This window comes from Salminus brasiliensis, chromosome 9 (genome assembly GCF_030463535.1).
Source record: "Salminus brasiliensis chromosome 9, fSalBra1.hap2, whole genome shotgun sequence".
NCBI classification, from domain to species: Eukaryota; Metazoa; Chordata; class Actinopteri; order Characiformes; family Bryconidae; genus Salminus; species Salminus brasiliensis.
The window spans coordinates 8,179,443-8,198,591 of NC_132886.1; the positions used below are offsets into that span (position 1 = coordinate 8,179,443).

The window sequence follows — 19,149 nt, forward strand, 5'->3', positions numbered from 1 at the left end:
GGCATCATGTTAAGCAGGCCTTATTTGTTATTAGAGTAGCTTAGTGTGTAGATTGTAAAAGTGTGTAGAATCTGCAGTGTGATCAGAAGCAATCTTAAAGGAGCTTTATCCCTACAGTTGGAATAGTGTAATTCACTTTTACTCCACTGCTGTAAATACAAATTATGCTTTGAGTGCCCCCTCATGGACAGCTGTACACATGCATTTGTTGACAAGCTAGTATGATGTTGGTCAGCACAGACATCTGTTAGCTGTATCAGAATGAGCTGGCTGTATTATACTAGATTTAGTTGTTGGACATTTAATGGGTTAAAATCCTGAATAAATGAATAAATGAACGAATGAATGAACACAGCTTCGACTGAAAATGACGTTGAAGGTAGAACAGGAAGCACAGTGATACGTACGTCTGCAGCCTGAGGGCGACTCCCTGGGAACCCCATATGGCCTGTAGTAGCCCTCAACACACACCTCACAGTTCACGCCGGCCGTGTTATGCTGAACACAAACAGTGCAGTGTTAGAAAGACAGAGGAGACGCATAACACGGTCACTGATGTTTCTTCATGTCTGCTGATAAAGGATTTCTGGCAGTTACCTGGCAGTTAATACACACTCCTCCGCCATCATACTGGCCATATATGTTCAAACTTGCTCTTCTGCGCTCCACCTCAGGATCGTAATAACAGTCAGAGGCATGCGAATGACACTGGCAAGCTGCAGGTAAAATCCCCACATGAAAACACACACAGACACACACCCATACAGTTAAAACAATACAATGTAAACATACATTTAATAATGAACCACAATTTGAAGGTTTGAGGGTCATTTTTCATTTCAAACTCCAATATTTCACTTTCAGGAACATGTCCATGTGAAGAACTGCATCCATTTAAATATGAAATTAACCACCCTGTTACATTTTATTAAGAATATGGCTCCCATGCCTGATTGAAAGGGATAATATTAGTACGGATTTTATTCCTGAGATGGATTTTTTTGTTTGTTTGGTTTTTTGGTGGGTGGATTTTAGAAAATCGTACAATGGAAATGACTAGGGTTGGGCAGTATAACGGTGATACCACATGAATGTTGATCCTCCACATTTGACCCATCTGTGGTAGTGAACACACACACCCAGAGCGGTGGGCAGCAAACTCCAGTGCCCAGGGAGCAGAGAGGGTGAAGTGGCAATGGCAGCTTGCAGAGCCCGGGTATCGCACCGGCTGTGTCTTTGCTATGGTAACGCTGAGAAAAGAAGGCCTTGCGTGGCTTGCAAAGGCCTCTGCTATGTCTCTTAATTAATCATGGGTGTGTTTTGTGTGTCTCTCGCTATTCCCTTTAAGAGCAGGTGCGGTCTGACTTTGCTGTATTGCTATTTCAGTGGTATAAAGCTAGTCAGAAATTGTTAGCTGGTAAACGGTATGAAAAAGAGGATACTGCCCAACCCCAGAAATGGTACTTGTGTCATAGCATGACTCTAATAGTAGCTCTAATTAAAACAATGCAAACTGTGCAAAGTATTCTTAATACCTGAGCATTAAGGGGTTCAAAAAATATTATCATATAATTTGTATTTTTTTGATAGATTCAACTGCATAGTATAGCTGAGTATAGAGTAAGCAGTTCTACAGCAGGGACGATATCTGTAAAGAGAGCCTACAGTGACCCACAGTGAGTTCAGTTGAATTTACAAGCAATTTGCTGGTGTTCAGAAAGAAGGGCAGACAGGTCCCATGAACTAAAAGCTTCCTAAAAGCAGTACAGTGTGTTCTTCCCCTGCTTGTTGAAGCAGATACCCATTAACAGACCAGGGCAATTAGAGCCCAGGCAGAAATGACTGAAGCTAGGTTGTTGAGACACACAGCCAGAAGAGCGCAGTGTTTAAAAGTGCCAAAATGGGCCTGTACGTTCATGCATGAGCCCAGCTTAATGCAACCGAGCACATTCTGCTTAGTGCAGAAGACACCAGGGTAATTCCACCGCACATCACTCACAGAGATGGGCCGCTGTTTCCAGAAGTGTCCAACCCTGCATACAAGCCATCTAGTAAAGTCTCAAATTAGGCAAATGCTTCATACTGTTATACTAGCAGCAAATATGAGGCACATCAATGATCACTATGAAGATATCTGCAGATATAAGCAGAATGTGCTCGGTTGCATTAAGCTGGGCTCATGCATGAACGTACAGGCCCATTTTTGCACTTTTACATATAGGCAAAGGCCTGTACACTAGAGACATTTTAAAGAAACCACTTATTTAGAATATATTTAGATATATTTAGATATCCCCTGTACCAAGTATACCTGTAGCTGATTTAGCTTTGCATTTGTGGCTAATACGCAATCAAAGCTTTATCATTGTGCAAACTGCATACTGTCACTTTTCATAAAGAGACAAGTTTGTCTGATATAAGCAGTAAAGAAACATCCTTTTTGATGCACTGCTTCAAAATATTGGCATCTATTTTTGATATGTTGATTTTGCTCAAAAAAAATTCGGAAAATTGACACTGGGCTACTGCGCTTCAATAGCTGAATGGTATTTACATTTCTCTCTACAGCTGATCCAAGTAGACATATCCCCATACATCACATTCCTATTCATTTCGCAAAACGCCACCGTCGCGCAAAAACCTTCTCCATTTTTTACATTTTCATTTTTTTACACTGTGAATTTGGCAGAGGTTCCTTATATTGTGTCAGAATTTCATGATGAATGTGCCAATAGAAATGCTTTAAAATTACACTGACTTTATTGAAATTTAAGAAGGTTCTCCTGTACATTTGCCAATCGGGAGAGAAGTTGTTTACACAACCCTGCAGATATGTTTATGTATCTCAATCAGCAGATAGGATATGCTAAGTCGATTTGATTTTTTTAGATTATTATTTTTAATATTGTAATCTTCATAATTAAGCTTGGTATTTTGCTATACTGCTTTAAAAAAACTGGTGAAATAACGTATTGCACAGCATTTTTCTTTTTTGAGTCTTAGTCTTAGAGTCTTAGAAGTAGCCGATGCTCCAGCCGGCTCTGACATTTTAACGTCCAGGAGGCAAATCTCAGAGGAGTTAACTTTAAGGAGGGGAAATTACAGTAATGAATGATTATAGAGCTCAGTACTGAAATCAAGGAGGCAGAAAAACTCCAGCTCCATTAGTCTGATGTCTAATATTACGCAGATATTGATAAACATTTACATACAGCAGGTTAATGGTATGGCCCTCACACTCGATATACAGTAGATACTTACTGGTTGGGCCTGCCTGGGACTGAACATAAACTGAACATGCCTGTGTATTAAATGAACAGGAGTTCTTCTAAATTTGTTTTTAGTTTAGATTAATATGAATAAATAATAATACTTATTAATAATAAATAAATAAATAAAATAATAATATTATTAATAATATTAATTATTAATATTAATTTTTCTTTTTTGAGTCTTAGTTGACTCCAAAGTTCTCCTAACTCACTAAATTTCTGAAAAACTAAAAACTTCTGCCTCTCAGCTTGATCAAAAATACATACTGAGCTTTAAGAAAACATTAGTAAATGAGCTGCAGCTGAAATCTGATATTTTAATCATATCATATTTAATCCAATCATACATTTTTATCATGACGTCTTGCCTTGCACTTGTACTTCACTCACTGTGACATCAAAACACACCAACTGACAGTAAAGCTGTCTGAAGCAGCATCACTGATGTTATAGTACATTGTCCAATGTGCCGTGGCAGATGATAAGGGCCTGCTCTGAAAACTTACGCTCACACTCGTTGGGACTGTTGGCAGTCGCTGCTCGCCACGGCTTCTGGTGGAATCCCTGGCAACAGCGGTCACATAACTCTCCACAAGTGTTGTGCTCACACTCGCACAGTAGTCTAGAGGGTCGAGAGGACATATCCAGTTTAGAGTGGACCAAGAGACATTTAGCCTTGTACTACAATGCCCTTGTCATCGCAGACGGTCCTAAAAGTTTAATAACACAGGCCAAATTATTATGGCTAGACGGCCGGGTCAGAGCATCTTCAGAACATCAGGCAGGTCTGGTGGCAGGTTTTTCTGTTACCTATCAAAAGTGCTCAGAGAAAGGACAACCGTTGAATCGGCAACAGGGTCGTGGAGACCTAAGCCTAAGCTCATTGGAGCTCACTGGAGGCCCCACCTCCCCTCACAACTTACAGGTCGGCTTAAAGGATCTGCTGCTAACATCTTGGTGCCAGATACCACAGTCTTGTGGAGTCCATGCCTTGTATGGTCCAGATCTGCTGTGGAGCTACTCAATATTAGGCAGGCGGTGTTAAAGTTATGGCTAGTATCAGCTCTTAAGAGCTTATTATCAGATTGGATTCTGGCCCTTGGACTGGCTTTGCTCCTGAAGTAGTCGATGCTCTAGCCGGCTCTGACATTTTAACGTCCAGGAGGCAAACCTCAGAGGAGCTAACTTTAAGGAGGGGAAATGACAGTAATTACTGAACAGCCACTGATGATTATAGAGCTCAGTATTGAAATCAAAGAGGCAGAAAAACTCCAGCTCCATTAGTCTGATGTCTAACATTACGCAGATATCGATATACAGTACATTTACATAAAGCAGGTTACTGGGGTGGCCCTCTCACTTGATATAGATACTTACTGGTTGGGACTGCCTGGGACACGCACTCCGCACACCTGGGCATGGCCGTGGCACACACATCGTCCCCCCACACTGATGTCCTTAATGCTGTAGTAATACTTTAAGGGAAAGACAGAGAGAGACAGAGAGATTTTCACAACTAAGCAATGAATCTACAGGTCTGGAATCAGTGTTCAGAGCAGTTTTCATGTAGAACATGGCATCCATAATGATGGGAAACATGCAGAATGAGCAGTTTTACTGGTAAACCAGAAGAAAATGCTTTGCTAGGTCAATAAGTAGTAGTAAAAGAAGGTTATATGAGGGCTGACGTTTTATAATAACACACAGATCAATGGTAGAGACAGCAAGACAAGCCTCTGTGTGTGCAGACGTCCTGGTTTCCAGATTTCCTTCTGGGTAAAGGTTTATGTTTTTTAAACTGATTACAGGAAATCTGCAGTTCTGTAGAAAAAAGGAGCCTCTGGGCATTCCTGAAACATACTCCACCCAAGGGTTTCATGCTACTGTCGATGAGTAATCACAAAACCAACACGTGAGGCCAATAAATATTTCATTAGAAGGTGCAGCAGGACAGCACCTATTCTTCAGCTTAAGACAGTTGGCTCCAACCTTCAGACAACTCCTGCTTTGGATTACTTTTTCAAAGCAAAAACAGTGCAAATACAAACCCCAAGAGTTATTATATTATATTATATTATATTATTTTTTATATTTTCAGTTTAGATTCAAATGTATTTATATTAATATTAATTCCTGCCACTTATACCCCATTGGAACAAGCAACTTATATCAAAACTGATTCTGCAGATTCTGAAATGTAAACATTTGTTTATACATTAATACATTTTATTTTTAATTAAACTTTTTCGGGCAAATACAGTGAAAATTAATATTCCAGGAGTTATATTATTTTTCATAATGTAGTTTAGATTACAATTTATTAATATTAATATTAATTGTTTCCACTCATACCTCTTTTTATTTTTACACTGCATACACTTTATACAGTGCATGCAGTTTATGTTTATTTACTTTTTCAAAGCAAATACAGTGCAAATGAATACCCCAGGAATTCCACAGATGAAGGTAAAATGGAAAAATATATGTAAAATAAAATAATTATGAATTATTTATTAAAAATAATCATTATTATTATTATGATTAAAATAATAAGCAAATAAAAATACAATACATTTGATTCAATGTGTCACATGCATATTTCAGCTAAATTTTGTGGTGGGATGACTCCTCCATGAAGGTCATTTTCATACTGGTGTTTCTGCACAGTAGAACAGTGCACCACCACTGTAGAGCCGGCTGAAGCTTCCTGACAGGGATGGTCATTTGCATATCTAGCAGTTCTCCAAGCAATTTTCTCTGAAAAGTCATTCCAGTCATCAACTTGACCTCCAATGTTAACCACTCCAGTTAACTGCCATTTTAAATTATTTATATACATAATTTATATGGATAATTTATTGTCAAGGCAAACACAGTGCACACTAATACCCCACGAATTCCACATGATTCCACATGATAAAGAAAAATTATATTAAATAATTATATAATTATATTATTAAATACATTTTATGATGAACAGTTTTCGTCTTGTGCATATCTGAGCTTGAAATAGTTCAGTAACAGCCAATAGGTCATCTATTCTGTGAATCTATTAGCAAAGCTCAGAGGCAATTTCAGTAATTATTTGCTTGCTAACAAAACATGCCACTCAAGTCATGTTTTTTCGCCTGTGCATGAACACATCCCTGACAGGCTTAAGCCATTCCTCAGCCATGTAATACTCTTAGCTGGGAAGCCTTATCTTTTAAGAGAATAAGTCTTACTGTAATCAAAATAAACTGAACATGCCTGTGTACTAAACGAACAGTTCTTCTAAACTTGTTTTTAGTTCAGATTAATATTAATAATAAAATTAAGTGTTTCCACTTCAAGTTATAACTTGGAACAAGCAAACAAATTAGATTAAAAATGACTCTGTAGATTTATACATGAATGCGTAAAATTTTTATCTTATTTTTGTCCACAAATGACTCTTTTTTTCTTTTTAGCATTCTCCCTTTTTTATGGCACTTTTTGGTTACTTGGCCTTTAAGATTAGTATATGCATATAATCAAGCTGATGCTTCCAAAAATTGGCTGATTGAGACGCACTGTTGATTCGTATAGCGATCGAATCACTCAAACCACATTCAAGACAACCATAATCACTATCAGTGTTGGACACTATTTTGGCCTCCACCTTTAACCCGTCCATGCAGTGATCACACACACATACACACACGAGTAATCAAACACACACAGTGACAGTGAACACACATGCCCGGAGCGGTGGTAAAGGGCCCAACAGTGTCAGCTTGCCCTGTCATCAATAGACCTGTGCTCTAACTGCTGAGCCACCACTGCTGAAGGTGGTCAGAGAGGGTCACGCTGGGGATGCATTTTAATGTGAAGCTATCCAGACACAAAGCTCAGGTTAATGCCAGGAGTACACAGGGCCTTAGTCCTCTAGTCCTCAACTTGACTTGACCAGTACTTTAAAATTGGCTGCCATAAACTTTGCTATCTTCTTATAGGCCTTCTTTGCTTTGTGCAAGTTTCCATACATGCACTGTATTGACTGTGGGCTTCTACAGTTTCTACATGCTAATAATGTTTACATACTTCCTCAACCTCCTACATAAATTTGGTTTTCCATGATATGGACTCTGTAACTGAGACATTTGCATTTGTGAGTTAGAATTATAGTGTGCAGTATATCTAACACAACTCATCTAAAATTCACATCTGGTTCCACTCCCAAAAGATTTGAGTTTGTTGAGAGGAGTAAACTCCGCACTGTGCAGTGCAGCACAGGAGCACGATTTCCACCCGCTGTTTTTCCTTCCCACCGTGATTAAGCCGCATGTCCAGCTTCACAGGCTGGTGATGAAGGCTCTAAGGGACGGACCGCGCTTGGCTCTGAACATTCTCCTCCAACTGTGGGCATTAGCCTGCTGGCTGAGCCGGGCGGCTCGGCTCGGCTTGGCAGGCGGCGCTGGGCTGGCACCCGGCCCAACCAGGAGGAATGTGTGCGAGGAAAAGGGGGGGGGGGGTGAATATGGAGGAAAGATGATGTGATGTCAGCAAACAGAGAGCAAGCACCTGAGAAGACATTACATCGAGAGAATCGCGGTTCGGGTTCAGGGGAACTAGTGAACCTGCGAGAGCTTAGATGAGGAAAGGGCATCGAGTCGGCGTGATTTTCCATGTAGGCAACTGCAAGTGTGTTTGGCAATATGGATCATGTCATTTTCCAAAACACCCATAGGGTGAACCTGTTTCGGGTTGTCAGTCACAGCTGCCAAATGGAAAATTACAGTTCCTGTGATTTATCTGAGCAAGTGCTCTTCTAAACAACAGTACCTCCAGGAATGTGCAATCACAAATTCACACAAAATCAAGCCGCGCTTGCAGCACTTGTGTGCAAATCGTAAGGGCTTTCACAATTACTGTTAGCAAGAGGCCTTTTGTGCAACATGCTGTGTACTGTCTACTTTGCCAACCAGTTGAGTGCCTCGCAGTGGGCTTGGCTGTGGGGTGGGGGGCTAATCAATAATCCTGATTTTTGTTTGTTTGTTTGCTTGTTTGTTTTTGTGCATTTGAAAGAGTTGCTAAGTAAGGTAAGATGCCTGTGCTGACCATGCTGAGTGAGGCGGGGGAAGGGGACGGTATATACGGTATATATATAGTGGTTGGTGTGGCGCAACAGCTAACATCACTACCTGCCAGTGAGCTACCTCACCACATGGAAGACTGAGGTTCGATTCCTGGTCTGGGTGACTATACTGCGCTACACCAATAAGAGTCCTTGGGCAAGACTCCTAACATGACAATAGCCCACTTATGTAATATGAGTAACCTTGTAAGTCGCTCTGGATAAGAGCGTCAGCTAAATGCCATAAATATATGCAGTCTTGGACTCATTGGGTCAAACACTTAGACACTTGTGCCACTCAGGAGCCAATCTTGATTTTGTAACTATAAGAAAATATTGGCTAATTATTCATAATATATGTTTCTACACTCATAAATTCAGTAAAGATGAGGAAAAGAAGTAAAACAGGGTTCTCAAACCTAATTTAATAGAACATCTGTTAACACTACCTCTAAAATAAGACAATATCCATAAATATTAGCACAATATTGTCTTATTGTTATAAAATCAAGATTATTGTTTCCTGAATTAGCTCCTGAATGGTGCAACTGTCTAAGTGTAATTGGGCCCTATCATTGGAAGATCATTAGTTTGACTATGGAGATGCCTGTGCTGAACATGCTGAGAGAGAAGGATGGTCATTTATGCTGTCCTCGGCTCCCAGTCACAAAACGTTGAGTGCATTGCTAGGCTTAAACTCGTGTAGAATCGCTGGGGTCTTTAATGCACTGTGCTCACTTGCTACTTTGACACTTTATGAAGACGTGGGAAGATCACTTAGAGATTGGGTTTAATCACTGCTGCAAGGCTGGAGCCACAAGCATCCCAGGACAGAGATTTGGTCAGGACAGCAGGGACAACATTTGAAGTTTGTGTGATGGGGAACCTGGAATGTTTAATTACGTCTGGGCTAATTACAGGGCTGGGCTAATCCCTGCAGTTGGGAATTGGGCCTCAGAAATCCGTCCTGAGTCGACTTTTAGTGAAAGTGTGATTAAGACACGAGGGTAAGACCTCCCGGATTCATTCACAGAGTAGACTACTCATTTATACAGCTCAACAGACTAATGTGAAATTCCTGATACACCTTCATACTCCTTGGGTAAATACAGGTATGTTACCAGTCTCTCACCCACAAGCTGCTTGCCTGGCCCACTGTGTGGCTCCATTTGGCCTCGTGTGAGTCAGCAGACCAGCCTTTTGTGGGGTTTGGTTACAAATTTGCTTAAGTATAGTATTAAGATTAAGACCATCCAACAAAATATAGCTGAAATGTAACCATTTAACCAAATGACACTATGGCCAGTGAGCACAAACACCTGGAGCGGTGGGCAGACAACTCAGGGCCCAGAGAGCAATTTGGGGTTAGGTGCTTTGCTCAAAGACACTTCAGCCATGAAGGAAAAAAATGCACTGTTCCTTCAAATCTTCCACCCTACACTCAAGCCAGTGACCTTCCAGTCTCGTGCACGCTTTAACCATTCAGCCATGGCTGGTCCCACTTAGTTTCTGGAGCAGGAAACGAAGGGATGACCTGCCCTTTTTTGTTTTTTTGCCCCATTTTTGCAGATTCATTGTCTGCTTCTTTCTTCTATATTTGGAGCTGTAGATCAGGCAGCCTACATCTTTTTTTTCCTTGCTCTGTCGTTTGTTATTTTCAGACTTCTCCCTGAAGCCATTTTTCCTGCAAGTCTTGCCAATTTACCATTTAATTGATCATTACCTTTTATAAATAAGAAAAACTGACTTAAACATCTTGAGAAAATCACTAGAACTGTTATTTGCAGGGTTTTTCTTTTGTCATTTCTGCTGCTGCTCTGGATTTTACTGATTGAACAACTCTTGAAGAACTTAAAAAGAGCCTATTTCAGTCAGCCAAATGTATGGCACATACACCCTACCACTACCATCTCCCATCCCACTCTGGATCCCACTCTGGACCTAGCATGAATCTCACTCCGAGAAAATGGTAAAAGTTGGCAGTCCTGGCTAATGATCATGCTCATGTAATACTATCTACATGTACAAATACTACAGCAGCACTAACAGCAGGGTCGCCTTTAAAGTTTGACAATCACTGTGATTGGAGCACCTCCTGCTGCATCTCCACTATAACTCTCACAGTAGCTCTAAATTATCTGCTCAGAGATGTTTACTCCTTATGCTGGATCTTCCCATTTCACACAATCTGGGTTCTGGTAGCACTCACCCTGCGTGTGACCGTGGGGTCACGCTGAGCCTTGGAGATCAGATGCCCGAGGAGGGTGTTCGTCCGTAAAAAGTGCAGGCGAATATTGGTTGCCTTGGTGAACTCTTGCAGAACTGGTGAGTAGGTGAAGTTCTTCGATCCTGGGCGGCCGTTTACAAGCGAAACAACAAGCTGAAAATTGTTATATAAAAAAAGAGAATTTTATTAAAGGAAAACAACATTTGCCAACCTGCACTGATAAAAATATATACATATGCTTCAGTCAGTTCTGTGAGTGAGGACATAGAGGAGACACTTTTTGGGTTTTATAAAGAACCAGGTTTGTAATAAATAGAGATATGTGAATTTGAAGAACCTTTTAAGAGCCTTACAAGTGTGGTTCTTTAAGGAACTAAATGTGGTTCCTCTATTGCATTGCTTTTGTTGGTGGTCCAGCGGAATAAGGTGTTGTCACTATGACCAGAGGATCACTAGTTCGAATCCTGGTCATGCTGCTGCCCATCCGCAGCTGGGGCCCAGAGAGAGCGCAGTTGGCCTTGCTCTCAGGGTGGGCAGATGGCATTTTTCCCCACATCATCCAGTGCAATGCTGGATTGGCACCAGTTCAGAAAGAGAGACAATGGCTGGCTGGGCATGTGTCGGATGAGGTGTGTACCTGTCTTCACCCTCCCAGTGTTGGGAGCATAGCATGTGATAGGGGTGGGGGGGATATGTATGGGTTGGGTAATTGGTGATCCAAATTGGGGAGAAAATGGGTAAAAATCTGATAAAACACTGACATGAAATCGACCACAGGCGACAGATATGGCTAATACACAGCAGCATTCAAAAGTTTGGGTACCCCTGTTTTAAAAAAATATATTTTACTGTGAATAGCACCATCCAAAGGTCTGGACAGCATAAGAGATTTCAGCTCTCCAATAACTTTTTCCAAGGGCTTGGGGTGTAATTGGCTTGTTAGGGCCATGGTTTGTTCATAATCACCATTGGGAAAGGCCAGGTGAGGCAAAGTTCACGCTTTAGAAAGACTCTCACTTAAGGATGTCCTGAATCGATCCAGTGGACTGGAATCAGGGCCAATCCAGGCATATTTTAATGGGTCGGGTATTGGCTACTTTAATCCCAATCCAGTTTTGAGTCTTTGTTCTGTTAGACTAGGGACACAGAAAGCATGACACACAGTAGATAACTCACCTCTCCATTTTCCAGAGGAACAATCTTGGAGTACTCAGTAGTGCAGATCTGATCATCATCTAGACGTACTCGACCATTGGGCTGCTTACCGAACCTTTCAATACAATCCCGTTTTGAATCTGCAGGAACATTTGCAATATGTCAAATTTACAATAAACATACAAACCCAATACTCAGTTAACAGGGGTAGAACATTTAGGCTGCCAAGCAGCCATACACCGCATTTAAAAATGTTGACGATGTCTCAAAATGAGAACGGTATTTCAAAATAATGACATGTCTGATTTGTCAAATTTCTAGTACACAGCCAACTAAGCTCATTCCCCCGTGGGCATTTAAGAGAGCCACATATGTGGGGGCAGGCCCTGAAAAAACAGGTGGGACAAAAAACAAACCATCATAGTTGCAAGTTTAGCCATGCCTGGCATTAGGCATGGTGCCAATGAGTTCATGTTTATTTACTCCAGAGAGTCCTATTCTATTGGCAATACTGCTTTACAAGGACTAGACAAGCTGCATATGTGTGTGTGCATTTGTACATCTGTGTACAAAGCAACGAGTGCAACTTAAAGTAGCTGAATGCATTCTTTAGGAGGGGTGTCCACAAACATTTGGACATATAGCAAAAGCTATATTATGAGCTATTAATATCAAAGTGGACTAATTAGCAAAGTCTATGTTTGATATGTTATACAGATGACCTTAATATGAACAGCACGAGAATGAATCAGGTGCCCAATATTCCTGCATATAGCCTAAACTTTCCTATATAATGGCTGGATTTGTCCTAATAAGACAATAGCTTCCAGTTCCCCCTTAAAATCAGGATACATTCATATAGGTGAATGGGAACTCACGTGCGAAATACTGCCAGGGCATGAAGGTCCTGCCATTGTCAACAGATCGCTCCAGAACCCAGAGATCAGGGCGTGGTGAGTTGGCAAATTTCACAATGACATAAGCCACATGGAAAAGCTGCAGAGTAAACAAAAATATGTCAGCAGAGTGCAATGTTATGAACTCACTGAATCAATCACCTTTTATTTTCCTCGACGTCTGCAGGTTTCGTCAGAGCGCTACACAAAGCGCTGCACTGTTTAACTGATAGCATCTTTAGCAGTATCGCTTTCTTACACAAAGGAAATACTGACTGTGCTGCCGGAGACTGACTCCGGCAGGGTTTGGTACACTTGACTTACACTTATATTTATGGCATGCTTTTATCCAGAGGGACTTAGAGAACAGCTTCACCGTTCACTCAGAAACTAGCCCTGCCTAGTCCAGTCAAGTCAAATTTATTTGTATAGCTTTTTACAACTGTTCTTGTCACAAAGCAGCTTTACATAATTAGTAATTAGTAAAAGACAGAAAAAAAGAAAACATAAGAAGACATAAAGGATCCAAGACCCCCAGTAAGCAGCCAACAGCCACAGTGGCAAGAAAAACTCCCTCAGAGCTGGAGAAAGAAACCTTGGGAGGAACCAAGACTCACAAGGGGGACCTGACCCATCCTCCTGTGATCAGAACTATTTATTAATTATTGATACAAGTTACCAAAACATCTATACTGTTAATCTGCTCTGATCATAATCATAATATAATAATCATGGTGTAGTAGAACTTAATATAGTCATTGCAGTGATGGTCAAAGTAATGATGGGTAATAGTGGTGATATTAATAGTGGCAGATAGTTAAGAGTCTATTTAGGATTTAACATGGTCATTAGACAGGTAGCAGTGGTAGGAGGGTGTGCAGCTGGTCTGGCATGGGTGATGGTGGGGCCTGCTGGTCGGACTGGTAGGTGGCAGCTGGTCTGACGCAGGCAGCGGGCAGTCTTCCAGCAGGTCGGGCTGGGTGACCATTTACTCAGGAAAGGTAAAGAGAGAGAGTTAGTACTGAATGGCTTTATAGAGAGCAGAGAATGCTAGTGTGCATAGACTAGAGTCAAGAGATACTTCTAAGGTTTTACATTTGTGCATTTATTGTATTTATTGTCTTTGTACTTATTGTACCATAAATCCCTTTCCCTTCTGAGTTAATGACTGCAAACTTATCCGGCCTGACCTGTTGGAAGACTGGGCTCCCCTGCACCTGCATCAGACCAGCTGCTCACCCACTAGACTGACCGCCATGCTCCCCTGCCACCCGCGTCAGACCAGATGCCCACCCTCTGGCCACTGCCATCTGTCTAATGTTAAAGTTTACATGGACTCTAACTATCTGTCACTATTAATATCATTACCACCATCATTATATCGTTATATTCTGAATATTTTGCACACTTGGTTCCTTCCCAGGTTTTTTCCTCCAGCTCTGAGGGAGGTTTTCCTTGCCACTGTCACCTTTGGCTTGCTCACTTGCTCACTGTTTTCATGTGCTGATCTCCTGTCTGATTTGATTGTCTATGCACCTGTCTTGTGTATCATGTCCTACATATTCTGCACTGGAGACTGGAGCCTAACAGTGTTTCGCTGAACTGTACAACTGTCAGCCCCTTGGTATCGTGCCCTCCCCCGGGGCGATTCCGAGCCGCCGCACACAGGCCCAAATAAGGACTTCCGCCTCGTTTTCGTTCATGTGTTTGGTTCATCGTATCGATTGATTGATCGACTGATCGTATCGACTCCATGTTCATTTGTGTTCATGTGTTTGATTCAGTGTCTCGTTTCCTGTTCATTTGGTTCATGAGTTACACCTGGGATTGGGGGGTATTTAAGAAGCCTCGACACTGCCATTCAGTGCAGAGAAATGTATCGTTTGGGACCTTAGAGGTGTGTTGAGGCCAGCTTCTGCTCGGTGTTCTCATTCAGGAGCAGGTCCTTCTGCTATCCACGTTTTCTGCGAGGCTCGCTCGCTCACGGTCTGGATTCTCTGGCTACCCACGTTCCAGCTAGGCGACCCTCGCTCACAGCAGCTCGCTGCGGTTCCAGGTTTGGTCGGCCTAGCTGTTGTTGCTCAGTAGCTGGTCCGCCAGCTCAACCCTCAGTCCCAGGTTCGTTTTTGGTTGTTTGCCACGTTTGTGTTTGTGTTGTGTTTGTACCCCTTAGTTGCTGCATCGTTTGCCCTTTTCTGTATCCTTGGTTTTAATTAATAAATCTGCTTGCTTTGACTCCATCTATGCGAGTGTTCGTCCCATCTTGGTCTGGCCTAGCACGCCATGACAACAACACTGTATCAGTACAATGACTCTAAAAGTTGAGTTGGGTTGAATCTGCACATTTTAGTGGATAATTGCAGATCATTTTAAATGGAAAAACTCAAATGGGACGTGTAGAAAGATCTGGCACACTTTCTGTTTAATTAATTTTTTTCTCCAATATATGAATTTCAAAAAACACCGATAAAGTTTTTCATTTTGTTTGCAGTGGATTTATTTACATATTTTCGCATCAACCAAAACTGCCATTTAAAAAGGAATGCCCAGAAATGTGCACATGACATCCTTTTGTTAGGATTCCAGCACAGCTGGACAGCTGTGTGTATAGTCTTGTCTGGTGAAAAGAAAAGGTATCCTTTACATTTTTGCCATATTTGTTGTCTCTTTTTTTGACATACAAGCAAGTGCAGACATGAACCTGTCAATACAGACTGGACAAGAAATGTAACACACACCTCAGCAATGCATTCTTTCAAGTTTCCACCCCTCACTTTTTAATATATATATATATATATATATATATATATATATATATATATATATATATATATATATATATATATATATATATGTGCTGCAAAGGATTTGAGCGATGGCACCATTTGAGTCTATTAAGAATCATTTGTAAGAGAGATGTGAGTGTGAAGAACCTTTAAACTGCTAAAGAACCTTTACATCCATTTCTTTCAATCTTGAAAGCAGCATTATTGAGAATTGCCCACTTACTTGTATCCTTCCTCCCGAACTATCCCCTAAAGTCGGAAAGTGTAATTCAAGCATTGAGCCACCACTGACTGACATGTTTTTCTGGACAAGCCGAAAAAGATGGTAGAGTAATACTACAGTTACGCTAATATGACTCGGGTTACGCAGAGCTGTGTCCTGCCCACTTCAACAGAGTAACATAGAGCAGATAGCAAATTTCAGCACCTGGAGTAGCAACAATGCTATCCTCCCTTTTACAAGTCAGTAGAAAAGAAATAAATAAATGTAAAGCTTTTAAGGTAAACCTTAAAAGTAACAAAAGCTACGTAGTGTTTAAAGGGTCTTCACACTTACATCTTTTTTAAATTTTTTGGCATCCCTCAAAGAACCCTATGTAGAAGTAATGTAGAGTAAAGAACTAACTATGCAAACTATGCAATATCTAGGAGGGAAGAAATTTCACCAACTGACTTCTATTACATGTAGAAGTTCAGTGAGCTCTATAGAACCACCTATTCTTTCACTAATGTGTGTAAGAAAGGCAGACTGCATGGCTAGGGGCTTGATTTTATACACATGTGGCAATGTGACTGAATGAAATAAATGAAAAACAGGTGTGTCCCAATACTTTCGTCATTATATAGCAACTATATGTTTAAGAGTGTACAGTACAGAACTAACTATGCCCTGTAAACATTTGATTTAGCCTCTAGGGAAGCTGGTCCACTTCTCCCGCGCATGCTGTTCACACCTGTGCGTCGCGGACGATGGAATGTCTGGCGCTGCATGCTCATGTCACTGAGTGCATGCGTTCAGTCACACTCACTCGTGTCGACAACACGTTTAAACACGAGGTGTTGACTACAGGCTTGTTGACTGTGCTCAGATTCCTGGCATGGTGTCACATACCAGAGCCCCCCAGTCCCACCCAAGCCATTATCAGCCACTGACAGTGATGGATTTGCGGTGATAGTCGTTTTCTTTCAATAAGCAAACAAAATCATTCACAGAACTCCCATTTCTTCTCCAGTAATTGCTTAATTTTGACAGGTTTGAGGTTTCAGTGTGCACAGAAGTGTTACCACACTCACACACAGGGAAGAGGAGCAGATTTTCTCTCTCTCTCTCTCTAACAATACATCGCTTTTTTTCTAAATGGTAAAAATTAGAAGGGGTTGAAAACGTGCCCTATATAAATATCTGTAATCTGTAATAATGTACTGCAAAAATGTAACATTAATATTGTATTTGCAGCTCTAACAGCAGCAGGTCTGGAGCTCTGCAGTTATTGGAGACTTTTCAGCACTCTGCTCTGAGCTCAGCACTCGGCCCTGAGCCCGCTCTGTAACTTTACGTGGTCTGACAGACACTCGGTGGCTGAGCTGCTCTCTGTGAGCTGTTCCTCCTAAACGCTTTCACTGTTGAATAATAATACCACTCACAGCTGATGGAGGAAGATCTAGGAGGGAAGGTCAAAATCTCACCAGCTGACTTGTTGTTGTTGTTGGTGCAGCGGTGTCTCCTATTACATACAGAACCACGCTGGAGTTCAGTGAGCTCCTTAGAACCTCCCATTCTTTCACTAATGTGTGTAAGAAAGGCTGACTGCATGGCTAGGGGCTTGCTTTTCTACACCTGTGGTGGCAATAGGACTGAGTGAAAGAACTGAGTCCAATGATTTAAAGATGTGTCCCAATACTTATGTCATATATATATATATATATATATATATATATATATATATATATATATATATATTCAGAAACCGTGTTCCATTACTTTAGACTTATATTATTTATAAAAATAATAACGCAACAAAAACATACACATCCAGACAAACAAACACAGACCCACACTGAATAGACAACTTTCATTTCTGAAACCCAAACAGCCGTCAGCCAATCAGCGCCTTTTGTTCATCAAGGTTTCATGTCAAGGCTGCGCTGACATCATACATATGAGGGCACAGTGGTACTGGCCTGTGTGTGTTAGGAGTCAAGCTAACCAGCAGCGCTATAGTACTGTAAACACCCATGCTATCAACTACTTCCGAGACCACCAGCCTGTAGGGGTCAGTCAATATTCAGAATTAACTAAAAGGAAGAATAGGCCAAAGCATGTGAACCCACTGCCTCATTCTGAGGGTGGGATGGATGCCATGGTATGATCCATAATATGGGTCATGCTATATTGTAGGTAGTGTGATAGTATGTAGATTGTAGGAAGTGTAGCACAGCCTTAAGACAAATTAAACTTAAACTTTAAGCTTTATTATTATTAGTAGTAGTATTATTATTGTTGTTGTTGTCATTATTATTATTGTTATTATTAATAATAATGTATTTAAGACATTGTTTTATTAACTGATTAACTATTACATATAATAAATTGTTGGTGCACTGCACTTTATTATAGTCTGAAGACTGAAAATACTGTGAAAAGTCTTTTTAAGGCACCTATAGGTACCTGGTATAGAAAAACAACTCTGAAAACCGCCAGAATGCTCAGGGCAGAGGTCCAGGAGTGACCCACAGACTCCAAAATCGTCCCCTGAGGAAGGACGCCTAGAGCTGCACTTTTCATCATGTCCTCCATGACTTTCTCCTGCTCTAGTTTATGACAGAACCTGAGCAGCAATTACGGCTCTGTAGTGATGGATGTCAGACCTCAGTCTGAAACCTCACAGTTGGCTGAATTCCAATGCACCACTTCCTCTTCAGGTAATCACCGACATTTAAACACTCTAGGCCAGGGTTTCTCAAGGGGCGTTGAACCCATGGACCTCTGCCTGTGTGAACAAAACTCTACAGATCTCCACAGATTGTACAGAGTACTTGGAACCACGCCGTAGCGACATTCATGGCCTCATTAGCTAGAACCATGAGATGGATCATATTTTGGTCTGCTGTCAATGTTCTTTATACAGTCGTCACTGTAATAGAAATTGAGCTGACCACCTCAGTGATGTGACATGTTTCATATCATGATTCAACATATAAATTCTCAACATATACATTCTTCAGCAATTTTTATCAAGCTACTCTTAAGAGGATATCCAGGCCCACCCAGTACAATTATACCCTCACCCACCCTGTCAATTGGTTTGACACAAAAATTACTTAGATATACAAAGTTCCCAAAACAAGGAGATACTAATATAAACATGGAGATACTAATATATCTACTACATCTGATAAGATATTGCCGTGTATTGCCTCTAAGTGTCAAATTAAAATTTCTACTGGTCCACGGACCCCCTGGCTATCTCATAGGCACCCCTGGGGGTCCCCCAGAGCCCATCTTGAGAATCACGGCTCTAGAGAAGAATCTATCAAGGACGTCTTTCAAAGACAGTCAGCTCTTTCTTTGAAAGTGTTCATCTACATCACTCCGAGGAGTCTTAAAAAAACAGGGCACCTTTTTGATGCTACATAGAACACTTTTTAAAAGTTTCTATAAAGAACCAAATCAAATCACATTTATTGTCATGTCACATTACATGGGTGTTAAAGTGAG

At 41.1% G+C, this 19,149-nt stretch overlaps 1 protein-coding gene across 5 annotated transcripts in view; it reads right to left on the reverse strand.

Moving 5' to 3' along the window:
* The window catches only part of LOC140561969 (laminin subunit alpha-3), a 142,767-nt gene that overhangs the window by 106,289 nt on the left and 17,329 nt on the right, over positions 1 to 19,149 (reverse strand). For all 5 annotated transcript variants that reach the window (XM_072687276.1, XM_072687275.1, XM_072687274.1 and 2 more), the window contains exons 3-9: positions 12,628 to 12,745; positions 11,771 to 11,889; positions 10,577 to 10,747; positions 4,650 to 4,747; positions 3,779 to 3,894; positions 598 to 716; positions 408 to 498 (exon numbers count right to left, since the gene is read on the reverse strand). In XM_072687276.1, coding sequence (XP_072543377.1) covers positions 408 to 498; positions 598 to 716; positions 3,779 to 3,894; positions 4,650 to 4,747; positions 10,577 to 10,747; positions 11,771 to 11,889; positions 12,628 to 12,745 — 832 coding nt within the window. The remainder of the gene's footprint in view (positions 1 to 407; positions 499 to 597; positions 717 to 3,778; positions 3,895 to 4,649; positions 4,748 to 10,576; positions 10,748 to 11,770; positions 11,890 to 12,627; positions 12,746 to 19,149) is intronic.